Raw genomic sequence first — 17297 nt, forward strand, 5'->3', positions numbered from 1 at the left:
TCCTGTGCTTATATTAATGAGGATTGCCTGAGATGTCGGGAATGCTTAATTGCCATCTACACATGCAGAATTTGCTTAGGAAATGAAAGTGTCCTTGCTCTTTATTGTTACTGTTTAGAAAATTGAGTTTTAGATGGAGTAACACATTTTTCTGCTTGCAACCCCACGTTTTCTTAAATATTGCTTTGAAAAACATTTCTCAAGTTCTGAGAGTCAAACCTCTTACATCTTTTTCTAGTTGTGATAAGTCGACAGTTTATTCTCCAGTACCCAGTATCTGATGTTTGCTGAGAAGATTCCCTCCCCCCAATACAGTTCTAAGTTTTTATTTACTCTCATATGTCGTGCATAAGGTGTTCTTGGTTTTTTTTTTGTGGTGTTTTTTTTTTTTTTCCCCTGTTCCTCCCCATTAGGAAGGACTGGCAACCTTTAATGCAGTATTACTGTTCGTGAGCACTTTTCTCCTCTTGATGCATGCTCTTTCCACTTTTTTTAACCTGATGTCATTGCATAAGCAATAGTCAGATTCTGTAGAGGTTTTGTTAAAGTACAAAAATGCATTCTTCATAATTCCTGACTTTATTTTGCATGTCCTGGTTTTTTTTTGTTGTAGTCTGCATTGGATTTATAAAGCTGCTTCTTTTTTTTTTTGGTTGTCTGAAGCATTATGTCCTGTGGTGTGGCTTTGAAATAGCCTTTTTGTTGAACTGAGGTACTATCTTCTTTACTACCCTCAGGGTACTGTAAAATACTTGCTAAAAAGTATGGTCAGCATTTGTTAGGGCTACAGAGTTCAAAAGATTGCTTTAGATACTACAATGTGTTTTTTCTGATGTTCACATAACAAGTTTTTAATATTAACCTGTGTGTGTAGCCCATTGATACAACTGAATGCATGTAAAAATAGTAGTATCAGTGAAATCCTTAAAAAACAAAAAACAAACAAAAACTCCCCCCCACAAAACCCCAAACCCACTGATACCAGCAACATCCAAGAAAGTCAAACTGTAAAATACAATATGGCTGTACAGTTCCAGGGAAATAATCTGTTCCTGGAGACTTGCAAAACAGCGTATATATTTACAAGGCAAGATGGGATGAGCTAAGGAGCCTGACAACTTTGAGGATATCCTTGCCCTGATTTTTTTTATTACTTCCTACATAGCCAGGCTTTTTTTTGGCTTGAGATTTTTGGTATTAAACTAATAGATTTTTTAGTTTAAATACCTTTAGCTTCTTGATCATTTGAACAGAAATTATTTCATGAGATTTACTGCAGTACTGATACATGCTAAATATTTCAAGAGTTGCTTTATGTAGCTGAGTTTTCTAATTTTCATGTCTTATTTTTTTTAAGTATATTCCAAGCATCAAAGTAGACTTCCTCTTCACTTATCCTACCCTAGATATAGGGGATATGTTCTCCATCTTCAAGATAGGAGTTACTAAGTTCGGTTCAGTTGGTTCATCTTAAGATAATTGCCATACATCATCCTTCCTGCTGAATTGCCTTTTTTCATCTTTCATGTATAAACCCTTGAAATGCAGTATATTTTGGTGGCCAGATGGGTACCTTGTTTTGAACTATATGGCTGCTTTAAAGGAAGTCTGCAGGTAAAATAAAATCTGTTGGATTCAGTTTTTACACCTTTAGAAACCTCATTCTGACTTTGCAAATCTAACCTCAGGGTTCATCTTTCCTTTTTCCTTCAGAAAATTAGTGTACTCCTGTTTCTCCTTCTGTATACAGTAGGAATGTATAAATTGACATACCATTAAAGCAATGACTTCTGAGATTCAGCTTCTTTCTTTTGGCTGAGTTCCATATATGTGCTCTTAAAGGGAAGTTTTAACTGAGTTTGCCTGGCCAGCTGTACTTTTAGTCTCTTCTTGGAAAGAAACCGATACCCACATTTTAGATTTCACTAATGACTGCTTGAAATAAGTTGCTGTTGTGTGGAGAACTGAGCTGTCATCTAGCTCTTAGACGTACTTAAACGTATCTTTGGAGATGGGAGGAGTAGGAAAGGATTCGTAAACGCTTTTGCTGTGTTCCAAAATGCGTTCTTCTGTAAAGTAGGCTTTTTTACTATGAGTATATTTAGCTCTTAGAAAACAATTAAGTTCAGGTGATCTGTTTTCTTGCAAATTGTGCACTTTCAATTTGTGCGCACAGATCAATTTCCTTTTAAAAAACACCCTCAAGTCTTCTTTTGCTTATATAGTATCCTATTTTAGAGTATAAAATAACTTTTTGTTTCTCTATTACTGGTGATATATGTTAAAATAGACTAAAAGTGACATTTATTGCTGCTTACATAAACTCAATTTCCAAATGTTGTTTAAAAAAATATATATATTTGGGCATTAAGTCATAACTTAAAACATGCCTTTTTGGCTAGAGACTTCAATCTAACTGGTATTCTTTTGCTCTTTGCAAAAGGCACTGCCTGCACCTGACACTTCACTCTTTATTAGGCACTGACTCCTTAGTCTGAGCATATTTCCAAATTAATAACGCTGTTTTGATGAATAAATAGCAAAGCAATAGGTACTGAGTAGCATCCTTAATTTGGTAATGGTTGGTTATAGAGTAGGAGGATGACCGAAAGGGTCATGAGTAAAATGATATGATCTTCCATTTGTATTGTAGCTGCTATCCAGTGTCTGAAAAATAAAAGTTACAAACCCTGTGCAATTAAGATAGCATGTGAAACATCATAATTAGCTGTTTCCAATTAAGAGTTAAGACTTAAGTCCTGAGAGTATATTAAATGAGGCTTTTAATCAATGAAGAGAGGGATAAAAAAAATAATGCTATTTGCTTGCCTTGAAATAATTGATTTTCTTAAAAACCTAAAAAGTAGTGATCAGCTGTTGCAGATGTATTGCTAATCTTAACTATTATTTCCATAACTTTTGTCTTTTATAATATCCTTCCAAACATTCAGGAAAATTACTCACCTTTGGCCCACCTCAAAGCAACTCACAACCAAAAGACAGACGTCAGCAGAACTGTAGGGAAAACCAAATAGTATGGGGCTGGATGTGGGAATTTTCTTTGTGGAAGATGATTATATTTACTGCAAATAGGGTAACGAAGGAAAAATTCTCTGTTCTTTGTATTTCATAAAATAAAAGAGAAGTAATTTATTCAAAATTAATGGGAGGGGAGCTAATTTTAATGTTGGGTAGAGTTTGCTCTGTGATTGATGCCTGTGCCTTTTGAGGCTGTGTGGGTTTTTGAAAGATGGAATTCTAAATTCTGTACTTGTTTCCTCCTGTTTCACCCCATTTTAGCCTCTGTGGTGAGTTTCCAGAAGATAAGTTATAAAAGGCATGTCTGATTAGATGAAAGTTCTGTTGAACTGTATTTACTGTGCTTGCAATTGACAAATACCTTTTTTTTTTCTTTCTTTTTTCTTTTTTTTAAAATAGGATGCAGGACAGAAGAGATTTGGTGCTATTTCCTGTAATATTTGTGGAATGCTTTATACTGCGTCAAATCCAGAAGATGAAACCCAACATCTGCTCTTTCATAACCAGTTCATAAGTGCTGTAAAATATGTGGTAAGAAACCTTATCTTTTTAAAGACATAAGCATTATCTTTTATTTGCTGTGTACTAGTTACAATTCATATTACATTAAGGCGTTTTAATAGATTAGTATCACAGTAGGCCATGAATAATCCACTTTGGGAAATAAATATTTTTAAGAGCTATGGTAGACGTGTTATATGTAATGTATAAAAATACTTAGTAGGATAGTGGTGTTCCATTGCCATTGCATCCTTTCTGTTACAATTCCTTAATCTTGGGGAGGGGTGGGGGTGGTGATAGGAAGACAAAGGAATGTCACTGTTCTGAAAGTGCTAAATACAGGTTTCAGTACAACTGGTGTTTGCAATAGTTGGCTTAATAGTCAGATAAAGAACTGATTATACTGGTTTTGTAATTGTGTAATCTTAGATGACTTCTAAATTACTTTTTCTTAATTATGTGTTGAAGGGAGACTGCCTAGGAATCCAGCTGATACAACTTCATAGTATATTGAAACTTTACTGAATTTATAGTGTGATTGTAATTGTTAAATATAAAGTCCAAAGTATTATTCCATAACTTCATTATATGTGCTGTATCTGAGTATATCTCTCATATTAAAGCTCAGATTTGAAAAATTTTGTACAATTTAAAGTATGTTGTAAAATCAGCTACTTCACACTAACTGATGTTACAAGACTTACAGGAAATATCTGTTCACATGTCTGAAATCCAGAATAGAATCCACAAAGTCTATTTTCTTTATCACACATGTTACCTTCAGTACTCTACACTCGAGTAGATAAGACCTCCAGGATAACTGAACTGAGGCCACCAATTCATTTCATGTAGGTACCAAATGGCTGTTGGGCTACTCTTAAATCTCAAGCTCAATTTTATCCCACTGTTTACAAATACAAAGATATATCTTCACAGCTAAAGTGTTTGAAACCATCTGGTAAATAGTTCTGGTATTTGTTCTGTTCTTGGTTAGTTTTTGCTGAATAATCCAGACATCTTGAAAGATCTCTTCTGATACACATTAGCTACGTTGTAGGTGAGACTGAGCAGAAAGTGTGATGGAACGCAGTGCATTATAATGGCAGCATATAATATGTTTCCCCATTTTATTCCTGTTTGTCCTTTTGCTGCGCTCCTCCACCCCCAAGTACTTTCAGATCTTGAATGTTACCAAAGATGTAAACATAATTTACAGAAGATGGTGTTAGTTCTTTTGGACAGAAGCTGGCAGATGAGTTCAATAGTTACTTAAAGCTGCTGTATTCACGTAGGTAGGAAGCCGCACTGAAGTGTGAATATTTTGAAAGTTGAAAGAGCTGAAATTTCTCACTTGTATGTGTGTCTAGAGTAACAGCATGATTGACATAAAAGTGAAAGAGCAGACTGCCTTAAACCAGTTGTAAATAACTATGTATAAAGTTAGGTATGCTTTTAATTTGAGAAAAACTTTCCCTATTGTTTTCTCAGTTGCTAGGCATCTTTTTAAAACTTCACACAATGTGTACACAAGCAAATTATTTGTATTGTCAGTTCAGTGAGTAAACAGTTCTAACTCTGAAATCTTTTAAGACTAGTTGTGTTTTGTGACATCATAGGTGGCTGTAGAGCGATGATTTAGATGGTTATTCTGTAACAGAAACTGTAGAATAAGAGGCGAAGGAACAAGGCTTGTGAGTCTTTAAATTCCCCTCTGATATTTTTTTTTTCCTCATAACAATTTGATTGACACTCTTTCTGCATGGGTAGGTAACTTTTGCCATGCAAAATAGATAAGTCTTTAACACTAGTCATTTGACCTATGCTCAGTGGTTCTTGGTTGATTGTATTGTGGTAATGTACATGACAGAAACATCTTTACCTCCTCTAGAAAATAATTAGAATTTTAGATAAGCCTTCTTGCCAGTGAATTAGTACACTAAATCTGTACTTTTTAATTCTTAGTCATCCAGAAATACCAGAAGAATGGTTTCTAGTTATCCTAGTTTTGTTAGGAGGTTTCTAGTGGGGATTGTTGGGAGGATGGCTTGGAGGTGTGATATGCTTGGTTTCTAGATATTTGTATGTAGTTGCTGTGTTGAAACTATAACTACCTTCCTTTCCCAGACAGAAAGTGTTAACTGGGCAGTAGCATCGTGGGATTAAAAAAATTGTACTAGAGAAAGTCTTCGTAACTTTCTGGTTAGACTTTCTGGTCCAGGAACATCTGGTCTTGTTGACCTTGGTATGTTACTTCATTAGCTCTCCAGATATTCTTTTTAATGTAGTTAATGTATTTGGCATTATTGTTGATTTGGAGGCCATTCTAAGGTATCTTAGAAGCATTTTTCATTCTCTTGGCATTCACATTCTTCGTGCCATATGATTCAGACCGAGTCTGACTTGAGAAGACTTTTCTCAGTTGTTCTCCCTTTTGAGTGTCTCTTGTTACATGCCTAGTAGTTCTACTGGTGATTCATTTCACAGAACCACAAAAAAAAAGCCTATATACATTATCATGCTAGAGCTTCTTGCTGTGAACTGTGAAAATGGACTTCATTTTTAGTGTCTTGCATGCCTGCATGCAACTGCTTTGTGTTTTTTTAAAAAGTACTGAGTATCCAGAAGGTAGTTTGCATGTAAATAATAAATAATTTACCATCTTCAACAAAATATAATTTTGTTTGGTTTGGGTTTTTTTTTAAAGGCCTACCTTATTTCTTCTAGTAAAAATTTATTTTTAGATCTCTAGAAATTCCATGATGACCCCAGAAATAGGACAGGCTAACAAGGAGATGGTTTTGGGATACTTGTTTGTCATGGATGGCTGATAGAGACAGTAAGGAAATTGGAGGCCTTGTGTGGAGGGAGAAAGTTTGGCAAGTTTAGTGACTTTTTCTGGATTTGGGAACAGAAGGTTGGCAAGGACTGATACAGGTTTTCTGAAGGGTGCCATTTGCTGTTAATAGGAGCATGCAAATTGAATAAGCAAGAAGGTAAGGTGGTCAAGGATAGTACTGGAGCAGGAAAAGATTAGTGTGGGAGTTGTCCCCTACTGCAGACAAATGTAGGAATCTGTCTCGCTATCCTTCTGGTTTCAGACATCTGAAAGTCTCCAGAAAAAATACGCTATTCTAGCACGTGCATGCATTGAGTGATGACATACACATTGAGTGTTAACTCCAGTGGATGGATAACTTTATGGGATGGATATGTGGTTCAGTTTTTATAAAATCCTCTAGCTGTGATACCACACAATGTCAATTGTGTATCCTCTCTGTGATACCACATAGTATCAATTTAGTATTTCTGCAAAATTCTTCTAAGAGCAAGACATTATTAAAAATAATGTTTTTAAGTTGCAAAGCCAAATACTTCACTTAGGAAATGCCTGTGGATTCAGGTGCCTGATGTGAATGCAGTTAATGTGTTTGTACTTCAAGCTCATCCTCTTAGTTAAGAATAAAGTGGAAGAAGCTGTTATTTGGGCTAGTGTCTAATCTGATAAGTTTTAAATAGCTGTTCTGCTGTAATTGCATCCAAGCCCATCTGTGAGGTTCTTATGATTTTCAGATTAAAACAAACAAACAAGCAACATTTGACTTCTTAGAACCAAAGGTTAATAGAATATCAGGATTGAAGATGATGATGAACTTCATGTCATCTTAGAAAGATTTCATGGTTGTCTTGATTTGCATTAATTCCAAAAGTGATACCTCTGTACAATATAAAAATAATATTTCAAATAAAGTTCTTACCATTAGCTATGTTCTGTAAGAATCTTAGTTTTAACAGTGTAGTATTTAATAGTTAAATCCAAGGATCTTAATGTGTTCAAAACCTCATTCTCCATATTACACTCGGGAAAGAGGGGCAGAATATCTGTAACTCAATGAAGGAGTCAGGAAGAAGAATGCAGTAGACCATTTCTCTGCTACAAATTACAAAGGGTGAAAGGGCACAAAATCTCATACTAAACTTGATTATTAAGGGAAAATTTCACAAATGTGAAAGAATTACACAGTATTAACTACATTTTCCTCACTACCTCAATATTTTTGAGGAAAAAATGGTATAAGAAAAAAACCACCACTGATTTTCATGTGTTTATATTCATTTGGGAAATAGGGAGTACAGACAAGCCAGAACTGGCATATATAGAAAAATACCAGGTTTGCTGTTCCATTTCCTACTCTTACATAAGGACTTTTAAAACATGAGGAAATGCATGGGAAACAGTCTGTTGTGTCTTCTGACTTATGCTTTTAAAGGCAAATCTACATCAGATATTTTAAACTATAAGCAGAACATAGTTCATGTGAAATTGAGTGCCGAATGTTTCAGCTACAGTGCTATTAATGTTGGAGCCATCTTTCCAACTGTATTCTACATCATTCATTATATACATGTATAATATCCAGTGAAAGCAATGTACTACACAGTGTAGTTGTAATTACTGTCCGTACTCTTTCATGATGCGGTAGCAACTGCTTGTCTGTATTGCACTTTTTTGAATGATTTCTTTCTTTTGTAATTCTATTGCTATTGCACCTTAATAAGCAAGCAGAAGCAATCTTTAGTCTTGTTTGAATTGGGAGGAATAGTTAGAGGTAGATTAAAAATGAGTTAACTGTTCATCGTGGAGTTGCCTTATGTTCTCAAGCTATTAAAAATACCTGTAGGATAAATGGCCGTAACATGGAGGGGAGGAGGGTATTGCCACAGTTACTACACACCAGTGGGGCTCTGTACAGCACCAGTCTCCCAGCTGTGGTGATTAGGCTGTATGTGCCTCCCTGCTGGCTGTAGGTAATCTGTTGTTGAGCATAGACTTCCAGTATCAGGGAGGAGCAGTATAATCGTGTTCTTTTACTCCAGGCCTTGCAGAACACGTATCCTGGTGGGAGCAATAGCTTTCCTTTTAACTTCTTTGGTCATCACAAGCAATGTATATCAATGCTTGGGCATCTCATTCAACAGTCAATAAGTCTTAATGCCCTAAAGTAATGTCAGTTAAAAGGAAAGAAAAAGCAAATTTTCTGACGTTGCAGAAGGATATTACAAAGTATATTGCAGACATAATGCTTTTGTTTCTTACTGCAGTAAGGTGTTCTTGCCGTCTGTCTGAGTTAAGGAGTGCTACTTTAGTTCTCAGTGATTGAAACAAAATACCACAGTCTGCAAGGTGTTAAACAGTGTTAAAATAGTGGGGGTTTGTTATAAAAACCCACGTTAATAGGTGTGTTAAGGGAAATCCTCTTCAGACCACATGCAAGATACTGGTACTAAAGCATATTTTGTGTATTGTAGATATCTAATAGGACCAGTCCCAGTTGAAGCTATAGCAGATTTTCCTTAACAGCTTCAATATTAGAATATGAAAGAGCTGTGACCCATCTTGCGAATTACTTCCATTTGTCTGGTTTAAAGGAAGCACAGTTCATTCCTTACTAAGACTGAACAATAAGGATACTGAAAATGCAGATGCTTATGTGAAATGTTAGTTTTTCTTTTTGAAACTCTTAGAGCTGTTTCAGTAACAAAGGAATATGACTTTAAAATGTATTCTCTGATGTAAACCAAATGAACTAAAAATCTTGGATGAGCTTAGGGTTTGCAGAAACTTTTTGGAAAGCTTCATCTAAAAGATATATTTCTGAATAAATTCCAAAATACTTCAATTTAGAAACTACCTCTCCTGTGAATATGATCGGTCCCCATATATTATAGTACTCACTTAAGAAAATTAATGGGTGAACAATAATGAAAATAATGAGTACTAAGTATTAAGAGAGTCAATTACTGCATTTTTACAGAATTATTTTTAGACTTTTGCTAATACACTGTTGCTTAAAAGTAGAACAGCAGTAAGCTGTTCAGAAACTTGTTCTTCCATCAGATTTTATTTTGTTGGAAATACCTGGCTATTGCATTAACAGAATACCTTCACCTAAAATTTAGGGTTGAATTTTCTGCATTAGGCCTGCAACCTAACATTTAGAGTTTAATTTTCTGCAACATTCTGGATGCTGTAATGGTAGGATTATCAAATATATTGCATTTATCTGCTGAGTGATGGTCATGGTTTAAAATAGGCTATAGAAAGCTTTTGCAGGGCAAACAGGTAGCCAAGAGGCAGCAAAAGACAAAAAATTGAGAGAGGATGGTGTTTGAGGTTGGAGAGTAGTAATCCTTGCCTGAATTTTTTGACACCTTTTCTAATAGTCTCAAAAGGCGTGTCACAATCCCATAAATTGCACTTTTCTGCTTACCTGAATATTGTGATACTGCCGTTTACTGCCCTTTGTGTTCAGATTATAATATATATAAATTCAAATAGGATCTTCATTTGTGTTTGTATTTAGTGCAATTACTACTGAGAAGAAAAGCGGGCAGGATTGAAATGGTGTCTGTGTTGCAACCATTGCCTTGCTGGGTGCTAAACTCATACTTAAATAGTTCCAGGGCTACGAGCAAGTAGATCAATTTCTGAAATTATTCTCTTCATGTCGTGTTTGGGATAAGGGAGTAAAATCAGCATGATTAAAATGAGATACAGATCAAGTATTATAACACTTAAGTTTGTCCTTTTTTTGTGGTAGTGTATATGGCATTCATTCAGTGCCAAATTCCATTGTTTGGTCTTTAGTTGAATGTTATTTTGTGGGAAGGTACAGATTTCAATGAGAATTATTCCATCAATATTGTTTCTTCAAAGGCTTTTTTATTTAAAGTTGCTTTGAGTAAGACTTGTAGATCAGCCTTTTTAGTGGCTGAAGTTACTTCTGCATTCAGTATTTTTAGGTCCCATCAAAGCAACTTGAGTTCTAATATCTACCAGTCCCATCTTGCTAGATTTAAGTGGCTTTTTTGTTTTGTTTTTTTCCATGCAGGTACTGCTCATTATTCACCACGAGTGTGGATCTGAAGAAGAGTTAATTACCTCTATTTTTTTGAGTATGTTTATACTTCAGATACACACAACGTAGCCTCCTTCCCCATTAGATTCTTAGAAGGTAGTTATAAAATTTTTTCTAGTATCCTTCTTGTGGCTTTAACAGTTATGATCAGTAACAAAATAAACTATTCCTTACATTTTGGGCAACTGCATGCCAATCAGTTCACTTAGAACCTCCTGGAGGTCTTTCGCATGCCAAACTTTAAAACTGAGTGTGTATTTGCGGAGGTAACTATGTTAAAAAGAAATATTTTAATAAAACTTAGGGTTTTTCCCATTCACTAGACTTCGGAAAATAAGTATTACATAGGTTTGGAAATCAGTTATGTGAGCCGAGTTTGCTACTTCTATTTTTAAATTCAGTTTGCACTGCAGTCCTGGGGGAAAAAAATCTAGTTGGGAAATTATAAGACACTTTCACAAATTGTTTCTAGATATAGTTAGGCTATTGTATAAATTATTGTATAAATAAGATCATATTATATCTGTTGTGCTCATTTTAAAAAGCTAGCTGAAGTTTCCTTCTCTAGCAAAGCAACTGCTAAATAGTGTGAAGTCTCTGCATAAGTTCAGTGTCTAGAACAATAATGTGCAATTTCTGTTTGTAAAAGTACATCTTGTGTATGGTTTAGATAAGTGTTTGTTTTATTTAGGGTTGGAAAAAGGAGAGAATTTTGGCTGAATATCCTGATGGAAGGATAATAATGGTTCTTCCTGATGACCCAAAGTATGCACTTAAAAAGGTATGGTGAAAAGGACTGGACTTGTATCTCTTACCTTGTTTGATATTTTAATGTAAGTAATGAGTATGTTCATAGAAAGTTTGTGTAATTTATGTGTGAGCAGTTGAAGTTGGAATCAAAACTGCAGTGGTTCTGTAGCTTTTTCCACAAACAGGTCAGACGTCTCACTCTTACACACTGCTGCTCTCTTCATAGAGCAGATGGGTCTGAGCAGGAGTGGAAGGCAGGGGTGGGAACAGCATCGACCTGTTCCCAGGGGTGGGAACATCATCAAAAAAATGATTTTGTTACATTTTTTTAATATACTTGCTGAATGTCTGCCAGATACTTTATGTAATACAAACTTCCTACTATATTTTAAAAAACTGAAATGTATTGACATTTGGTTGACAGCCGGCTGAATATGAGCCAGCAGTGTGCCCAGGTGCCCAAGAAAGCCAATGGCATCCTGGCTTATATCAAAAATAGCGTGGCCAGCAGGACTAGGGAAGTGATCGTGCCCCTGTACTCGGCACTGGTGAGGCCGCACCTCGAATACTGTGTTCAGTTTTGGGCCCCTCACTACAAGAGAGACATGGAGGTGCTGGGGTGTGTCCAGAGAAGGGCAACAAAGCTGGTGAAGGGTCTGGAGCACAAGGCTTATGGGGAGCGGCTGAGGGAACTGGGGCTGTTTAGCCTGGAGAAAAGGAGACTGAGGGGAGACCTCATTGCTCTCTACAACTACCTGAAAGGAGGTTGTAGAGAGGTGGGGGTCGGTCTCTTCTCCCAGGTAACAAGTGATAGGACAAGAGGAAATGGCCTCAAGTTGTGCCTGGATATTAGGAAATTTTACTTCACTGAAAGGGTTATCAAGCATTGGAACAGGCTGCCCAGGGAATTGGTTGAGTTGTCATCCCTGGAGGTATTTAAAAGACGTTTGGATGAGGTGCTTAGGGACATGGTTTAGTGGTGGTCTTGGTAGTGTTAGGTTTACGGTTGGACTCGATGATCTTAAAGGTCTTTTCCAACCTATACGATTCTGTGATTCTGTGATTATTACACAGCATGAATACAGCACCATTCTCTAAGCAATTTTTGGATAAAAACAGACTTAGGTGGAGAGTGGCCTCAAAGTCATGTAGTCCATTCCCATGTCCAAAGCAGGATCAGCTCTGGTTATGATGCATCTGACAACTTTCTAAAACTTCTACCACTGGAGGTTTTTCTAACGTCTCCGGACTCTGTTACAGTGCTTCGCTATCCGTAACATTAGGGTATTTTCCCTAAGCATCCAACAGAATCTCTGTACTGAAATTTGAGCTCATTAGTGCAAATCATACTGCCATAGCTGTAGAAAACATCCTTTTTTTCCTCTTTGCAACAGCTTTTTTGTGCCTGAACAAACTCTGATTGTTTCACCTTAAGAAGATTGACAGGATGTGCTGGTTTTTAGTTTATACTCCTAAATAATGTTTTATAGAGCTCTGACTGTTGTCAAACTCCCCTCTAAATTATTTCCATTTGTGCCATGTCTCATGTCTCTTTTGAAACTCTATCTAAAACTGGGCACAGTGCACTAGTGGAGACTTAGAGCAGCAGGGTACTTTGGTGTCTTGCTGGCTAGCCTGTGTTCGTACATCTTAATACGTCATTACACTGGTTTTTTTAGTGGCATGGCATTGATTCTGTTTAGCTGGAAATTTGCTGTGACTAATAGGTACTTTTTTGCAGTACCACTATCGCAGGATCACAGAAGGGTTGAGGTTGGAAGGGACGTCTGGAGGCTGAATTGATGCCCAAGACAGCTCTTTCTGATGGCGTGACTGTAGTGGGCTTTCTTTAGCCTAACATAGAAATTTTTAAGTTATTGAATTGAAAAGAAACTACAAATTTTCTTTTTACAATATTTAATGCAGATAAGTTTATTAAGTTTTATTTCTCTGGTGGTATTATCTTCATTTTAGTACATTCATTGCACATTCATTCTTTACTAAAATGGCTGAAGAAAAAATTACTTAAAATACCTGAGTGGGGCAGAGGAAAGGAAGACTGTAGCAAATGAAGTCATTTAGGATAGAGTTCTTTGTAGTTCTGTGTGGTTAAAGTTGAGAGAATCTACAGCTGTCACCACTGTGGATGACTGACTTCAAGAATGGTTACTTAGTGTTTCAAATTGGCTAATTGGACTTGTCATTAAAAGACTGGTACCTGAAGGTTAGATGAGAAAGTAGACAGTAACTGATACCATGCCTTTTAAAAGTTATTTTTAAAGCATTTTTTTTAAACAGAATTTTCATTTGATCAGTACTAATTTCATATATTCATAGCATCAGAAATTCTAGTTTTGCTTTACTACTGTAACTTCAACATGCGTTAAAGAAGCTTATGCCATTTAATGCACCACATAGGAAAGGCCACCTTATTTCTGTCTCATATGAGATGATAGAGGGAGGATAGAGGCTGTTCCAATGCTGGGTTGTCGGTACAAGAATCCCCCAGTAAAATCTCAGCTCATGCATAGGCTTTTGTTTACATTCATGCTGGAGTTTATATATTTCTTCTAAACTTGCTAATATTAAATAAAATTTTATTTTTAGTTTCAGTTACTCTTTGCAAAGCTAATGGAAGAGCAGAAAGCTTGAGGAAAGAGACAACAGTTACTCATTCCTTTACAACAAATGCATACGTTTTCTAGCTGTCTTGGCACTGTGCTTGCTATCATCTGCTCAAAACCCTTAATGGATTAGTTCTTTCAAGGCTTGAAAAATAACAGACAGAAAACCTTAAACTAAGCTAGTTTAACTTTTGACATAGATCTCATTTAATTCTAGAATATCAGAGTCCACACTTTGATTATCTGCATTCTGTACCTATTAGCTTTTGCCTAATTGAAGTTTGGACTTAAAGGAAGCTGACTTAGAGGTCTCTACTCTTCCTATTTCCAGCCGGGTATTATTTAAGGAACATTTATGTGGACCGATGTGTTGCAGGTTACTTAGGATAATCTTTAACTTCTGGAATAGCTTTCAGTGTTGTAGATACCTTAGAGCATTTTTGCAATTCTGTAATTTTTATGTAAATTTATACAAATGTATATTTACATGTGTTTCTTACACAGCATTTAAATTTACTTTGACAGGTTGAAGAAATTAGAGAAATGGTAGACAATGACTTGGGATTTCAGCAAGCTCCGCTCATGTGTTACTCTAGAACTAAAACTCTTCTTTTTATTTCTAATGACAAAAAAGTTATCGGCTGTTTAATTGCAGAACATATCCAGTGGGTAAGTGATTGAATTGGAGAAAGGCAATCTGTGTCAGTGCTCAGTGACTGTGTTCTTCATTCTGAAACTATAGAATTACCTCGGAGTTTAAGTCTAGCCATTTAGCAAATAAGTATTCCATGTATGCCTTTTCCGCAGAGGAAGAGACTTTGGTGCTAGATCATTCTGAAATGTAGTTACTCATTTTGCTGAAGGGTGGAATTTTTCTTCCTCTGCTATTCTTATGCTAGCTCTGGCTCTCCTCTTGCTTGCTGGCAAGCAGATTCAACTCCCTGCCTGGCAGAAATCTAACATGGATGAAAAAGTGGGTACTCTGTAGGATTGAGTTGAATCACAGTGGGGTCAAACAGCTGCACAGCAAACAGAAGCAGAGGGCAGAACTGTGCAGTGGAGAGCAGGACAAGAAGTCATACTGCCAGTTGCAGTACTAAAAACTGATGTCAGAGCTTTGTCACATATTCTGTCTGTTCCCTTGTAAACTGTGGTGTTTTCTACCATCCCTTGGGAGTAGCAGACAAGAAGCAAAACAATCTTGGTCAAAGTCAGAGAAGTTGATGCAAACACTTTAATACAGGTGGTAATAAGAATTGGGTTATTTGTTGCTGTTATTTTAAATCAGATAAGCTTTAGAGGGTTTTTTGGTTTAATCTTTTATCATCTGTTCCAATTTTGAAACTGTTAAGAGAAATTAATACGCAGTCTTTTTGGTAAGGCATTTTAGCAAGTATGTTTAACTGAAATAAATTACACAAGAATTACTTTGTTCAGTCATTAGTGATGCTTTATAAAGTGACAAGTATGTTTTTTTACATGACCTGCAGGGCTACAGAGTTATAGAAGAGAAGGTTCCAGAAGTCAGTTCAGAAAACGAGAAAGTCATATTTGAAAGACAGAAAGCGTGGTGCTGTTCAACTTCTCCAGAACCTGCTATTTGTGGGATTAGTCGAATATGGGTATTCAGCATGATGCGTCGAAAGAAGATTGCTTCTCGGATGATAGAGTGTCTTAGGTAATATAAAAAAAGTTCCTTGGTTACGTGCGTTTTAGATAGGACCAATCCAAGACATTTAGTGCTTTGTGTGTCTCAAGCTTGTATTTTTAAGCTGCTGGTGATATTGGGGATGTAGATTTGAGCACAGCTGACAGTTGCAGTATTATGTGCAGTTCAGTGACTAACATCAGTATTCTGCAATAGCTTGTCTTTCACAGAAATCTTTCTGCTAACTGCAATTGTAATGAGTCACCCCAGCAGTCTGCCAATGAGCTTGGGTAAATTCCTCTGAGGTAATTATGAGTGAAGGAAACAAGACTGTCTTTGGTCAAAGTGTGAGATTACCCAAGTGTTAAGGACTGGGATCTAACCATTGGCTGAATGGCCATTCCTTAGAGGCAGAAAGGGGGAGAGAACAGAGATGAGTGCACCAAACTATTTGATATAGTCTGGTGGCTTCCAACTGTTTTGTGGGGGTTTTTTTGTGGTGGGTTTTTTTTTTTTTCCTTTACTCAGATTCACCAAGCCTTATGAGATATTTCCAATTTCCATGGAGCTTTAGTAGTTAGTGATGAGTGTATTCAGCTGAATGCTAAGTGCTAGATCCATAAAAGGACTCAAACATCTGCACTACTGTTTAGATAAATGTTAAAAACGTTGAATCTCCAAACCTTAGGTTTCTTCCAGTGACATTTCCTAGAAGTTTAAACAACTGTTCTGAGTAATACCAAGAACTACCCAAATCTTACTACTACTACTGGGCTGTCAGGTTTGTGCTAGGTGCCTGGCTAGCCCATCTTGTTGGAGTTTGTGGCACAGGTACTGCTGTGTCTGCCAATCCTCACCCTCTCGGGTATTTGGAGAGGCTAGCAAAGCTATTCTGCTCTGCAGAATGCATCTTGCTTGGCTGGTGGAGCAACTAGAAACTTCGTATTGGATCACATTCTGTCTGAACTATTGACTGTAAAGCTGTATTCAGATAAGCGTATTAACTTGATGATTTGGTTATATTTTTGGCTGATTTTTAATTGTGTATTCAGTAGATTTAATTGTGTATTTCTAAAAGAAAGATTTCTTCCCCCAAGTGATGCTGGAGTTGCTCCCTCAGCTACAGTTCGAAAGGATCTTTAGAATCAATTTTAATGGTTTGTTGCAGCTAGCGAGAAGAGGTCTTAGTTTTCCTCTTAGCTATGCACTGCATCTTACTTTTTGCTGTGCTCTGGTGCTTGCTTGGCCTTCCATTAGCTCATTGCTACGCTAGTAGAAGACAGGCTCACTAAAAAGAGCTTTGTGTTATTCTGGTGCTCAGTTGGCTTGTAGAAAGGTCTAGAGTTGGCGTAAACAAGGGAGCCCAGAAAGTTGCAGAAGGCAAAGGAAAGGAGTGAGACTTCCTTTTTGATGGCAGTAAGCAGTTAGATCTGCTCAGCTGCCAGTGAAACTTCAACCTAAATGTCTTTCGTAGCAAAAGGTAGTTTGAACGGGATGATTCCAGTAGCCAGCTAAATCCCGACTTCGAAATGTTGAAGGCATCCTAGCAGACTTTTAAGTCCATTTTGAGAATGTCTGCCCTGTTTCACTCAAGCTTTCACAGCTGACTTGGAGTCACAAAAACCCGGTCAGATAGTCTTAAGAACCTTGCAAAATCATCTTCCTAAATACACTAAAGAGAAGGGAATAAAGCTGGTAATAATTAAAAAGGATTTTGTTCCTGTTGCCTTTTCCTTGAGATTTAATGGAGATGTCTATATGATTGAAATTCATACTTGCTTTGCAAGTACGTGTAAGTTTATTTTATAGGAATTAAAA

The 17297-nt window shown here is 36.6% G+C and overlaps 1 protein-coding gene across 3 annotated transcripts in view; it reads left to right on the plus strand.

The window, feature by feature from the left end:
* The window catches only part of ESCO1 (establishment of sister chromatid cohesion N-acetyltransferase 1), a 35325-nt gene that overhangs the window by 16239 nt on the left and 1789 nt on the right, over positions 1-17297 (plus strand). The window contains exons 8-11 of one of the 3 annotated variants that reach the window (XR_012040928.1): positions 3439-3570; positions 10431-10553; positions 11149-11238; positions 14357-14405. Coding sequence is in view for 2 of the 3 variants with exons in the window: in XM_072852656.1 (XP_072708757.1) it covers positions 3439-3570; positions 11149-11238; positions 14357-14500; positions 15322-15509 (554 nt within the window). In the remaining variant the exon portion in view is untranslated. Of the gene's footprint in view, positions 1-3438; positions 3571-10430; positions 10554-11148; positions 11239-14356; positions 14501-15321; positions 15510-17297 lie in introns of those variants that run through there. The other 2 variants (XM_072852656.1, XM_072852657.1) reach the window with 2 other exon arrangements.

This window comes from Ciconia boyciana, chromosome 2 (genome assembly GCF_034638445.1).
Source record: "Ciconia boyciana chromosome 2, ASM3463844v1, whole genome shotgun sequence".
NCBI classification, from domain to species: domain Eukaryota; kingdom Metazoa; phylum Chordata; class Aves; order Ciconiiformes; family Ciconiidae; genus Ciconia; species Ciconia boyciana.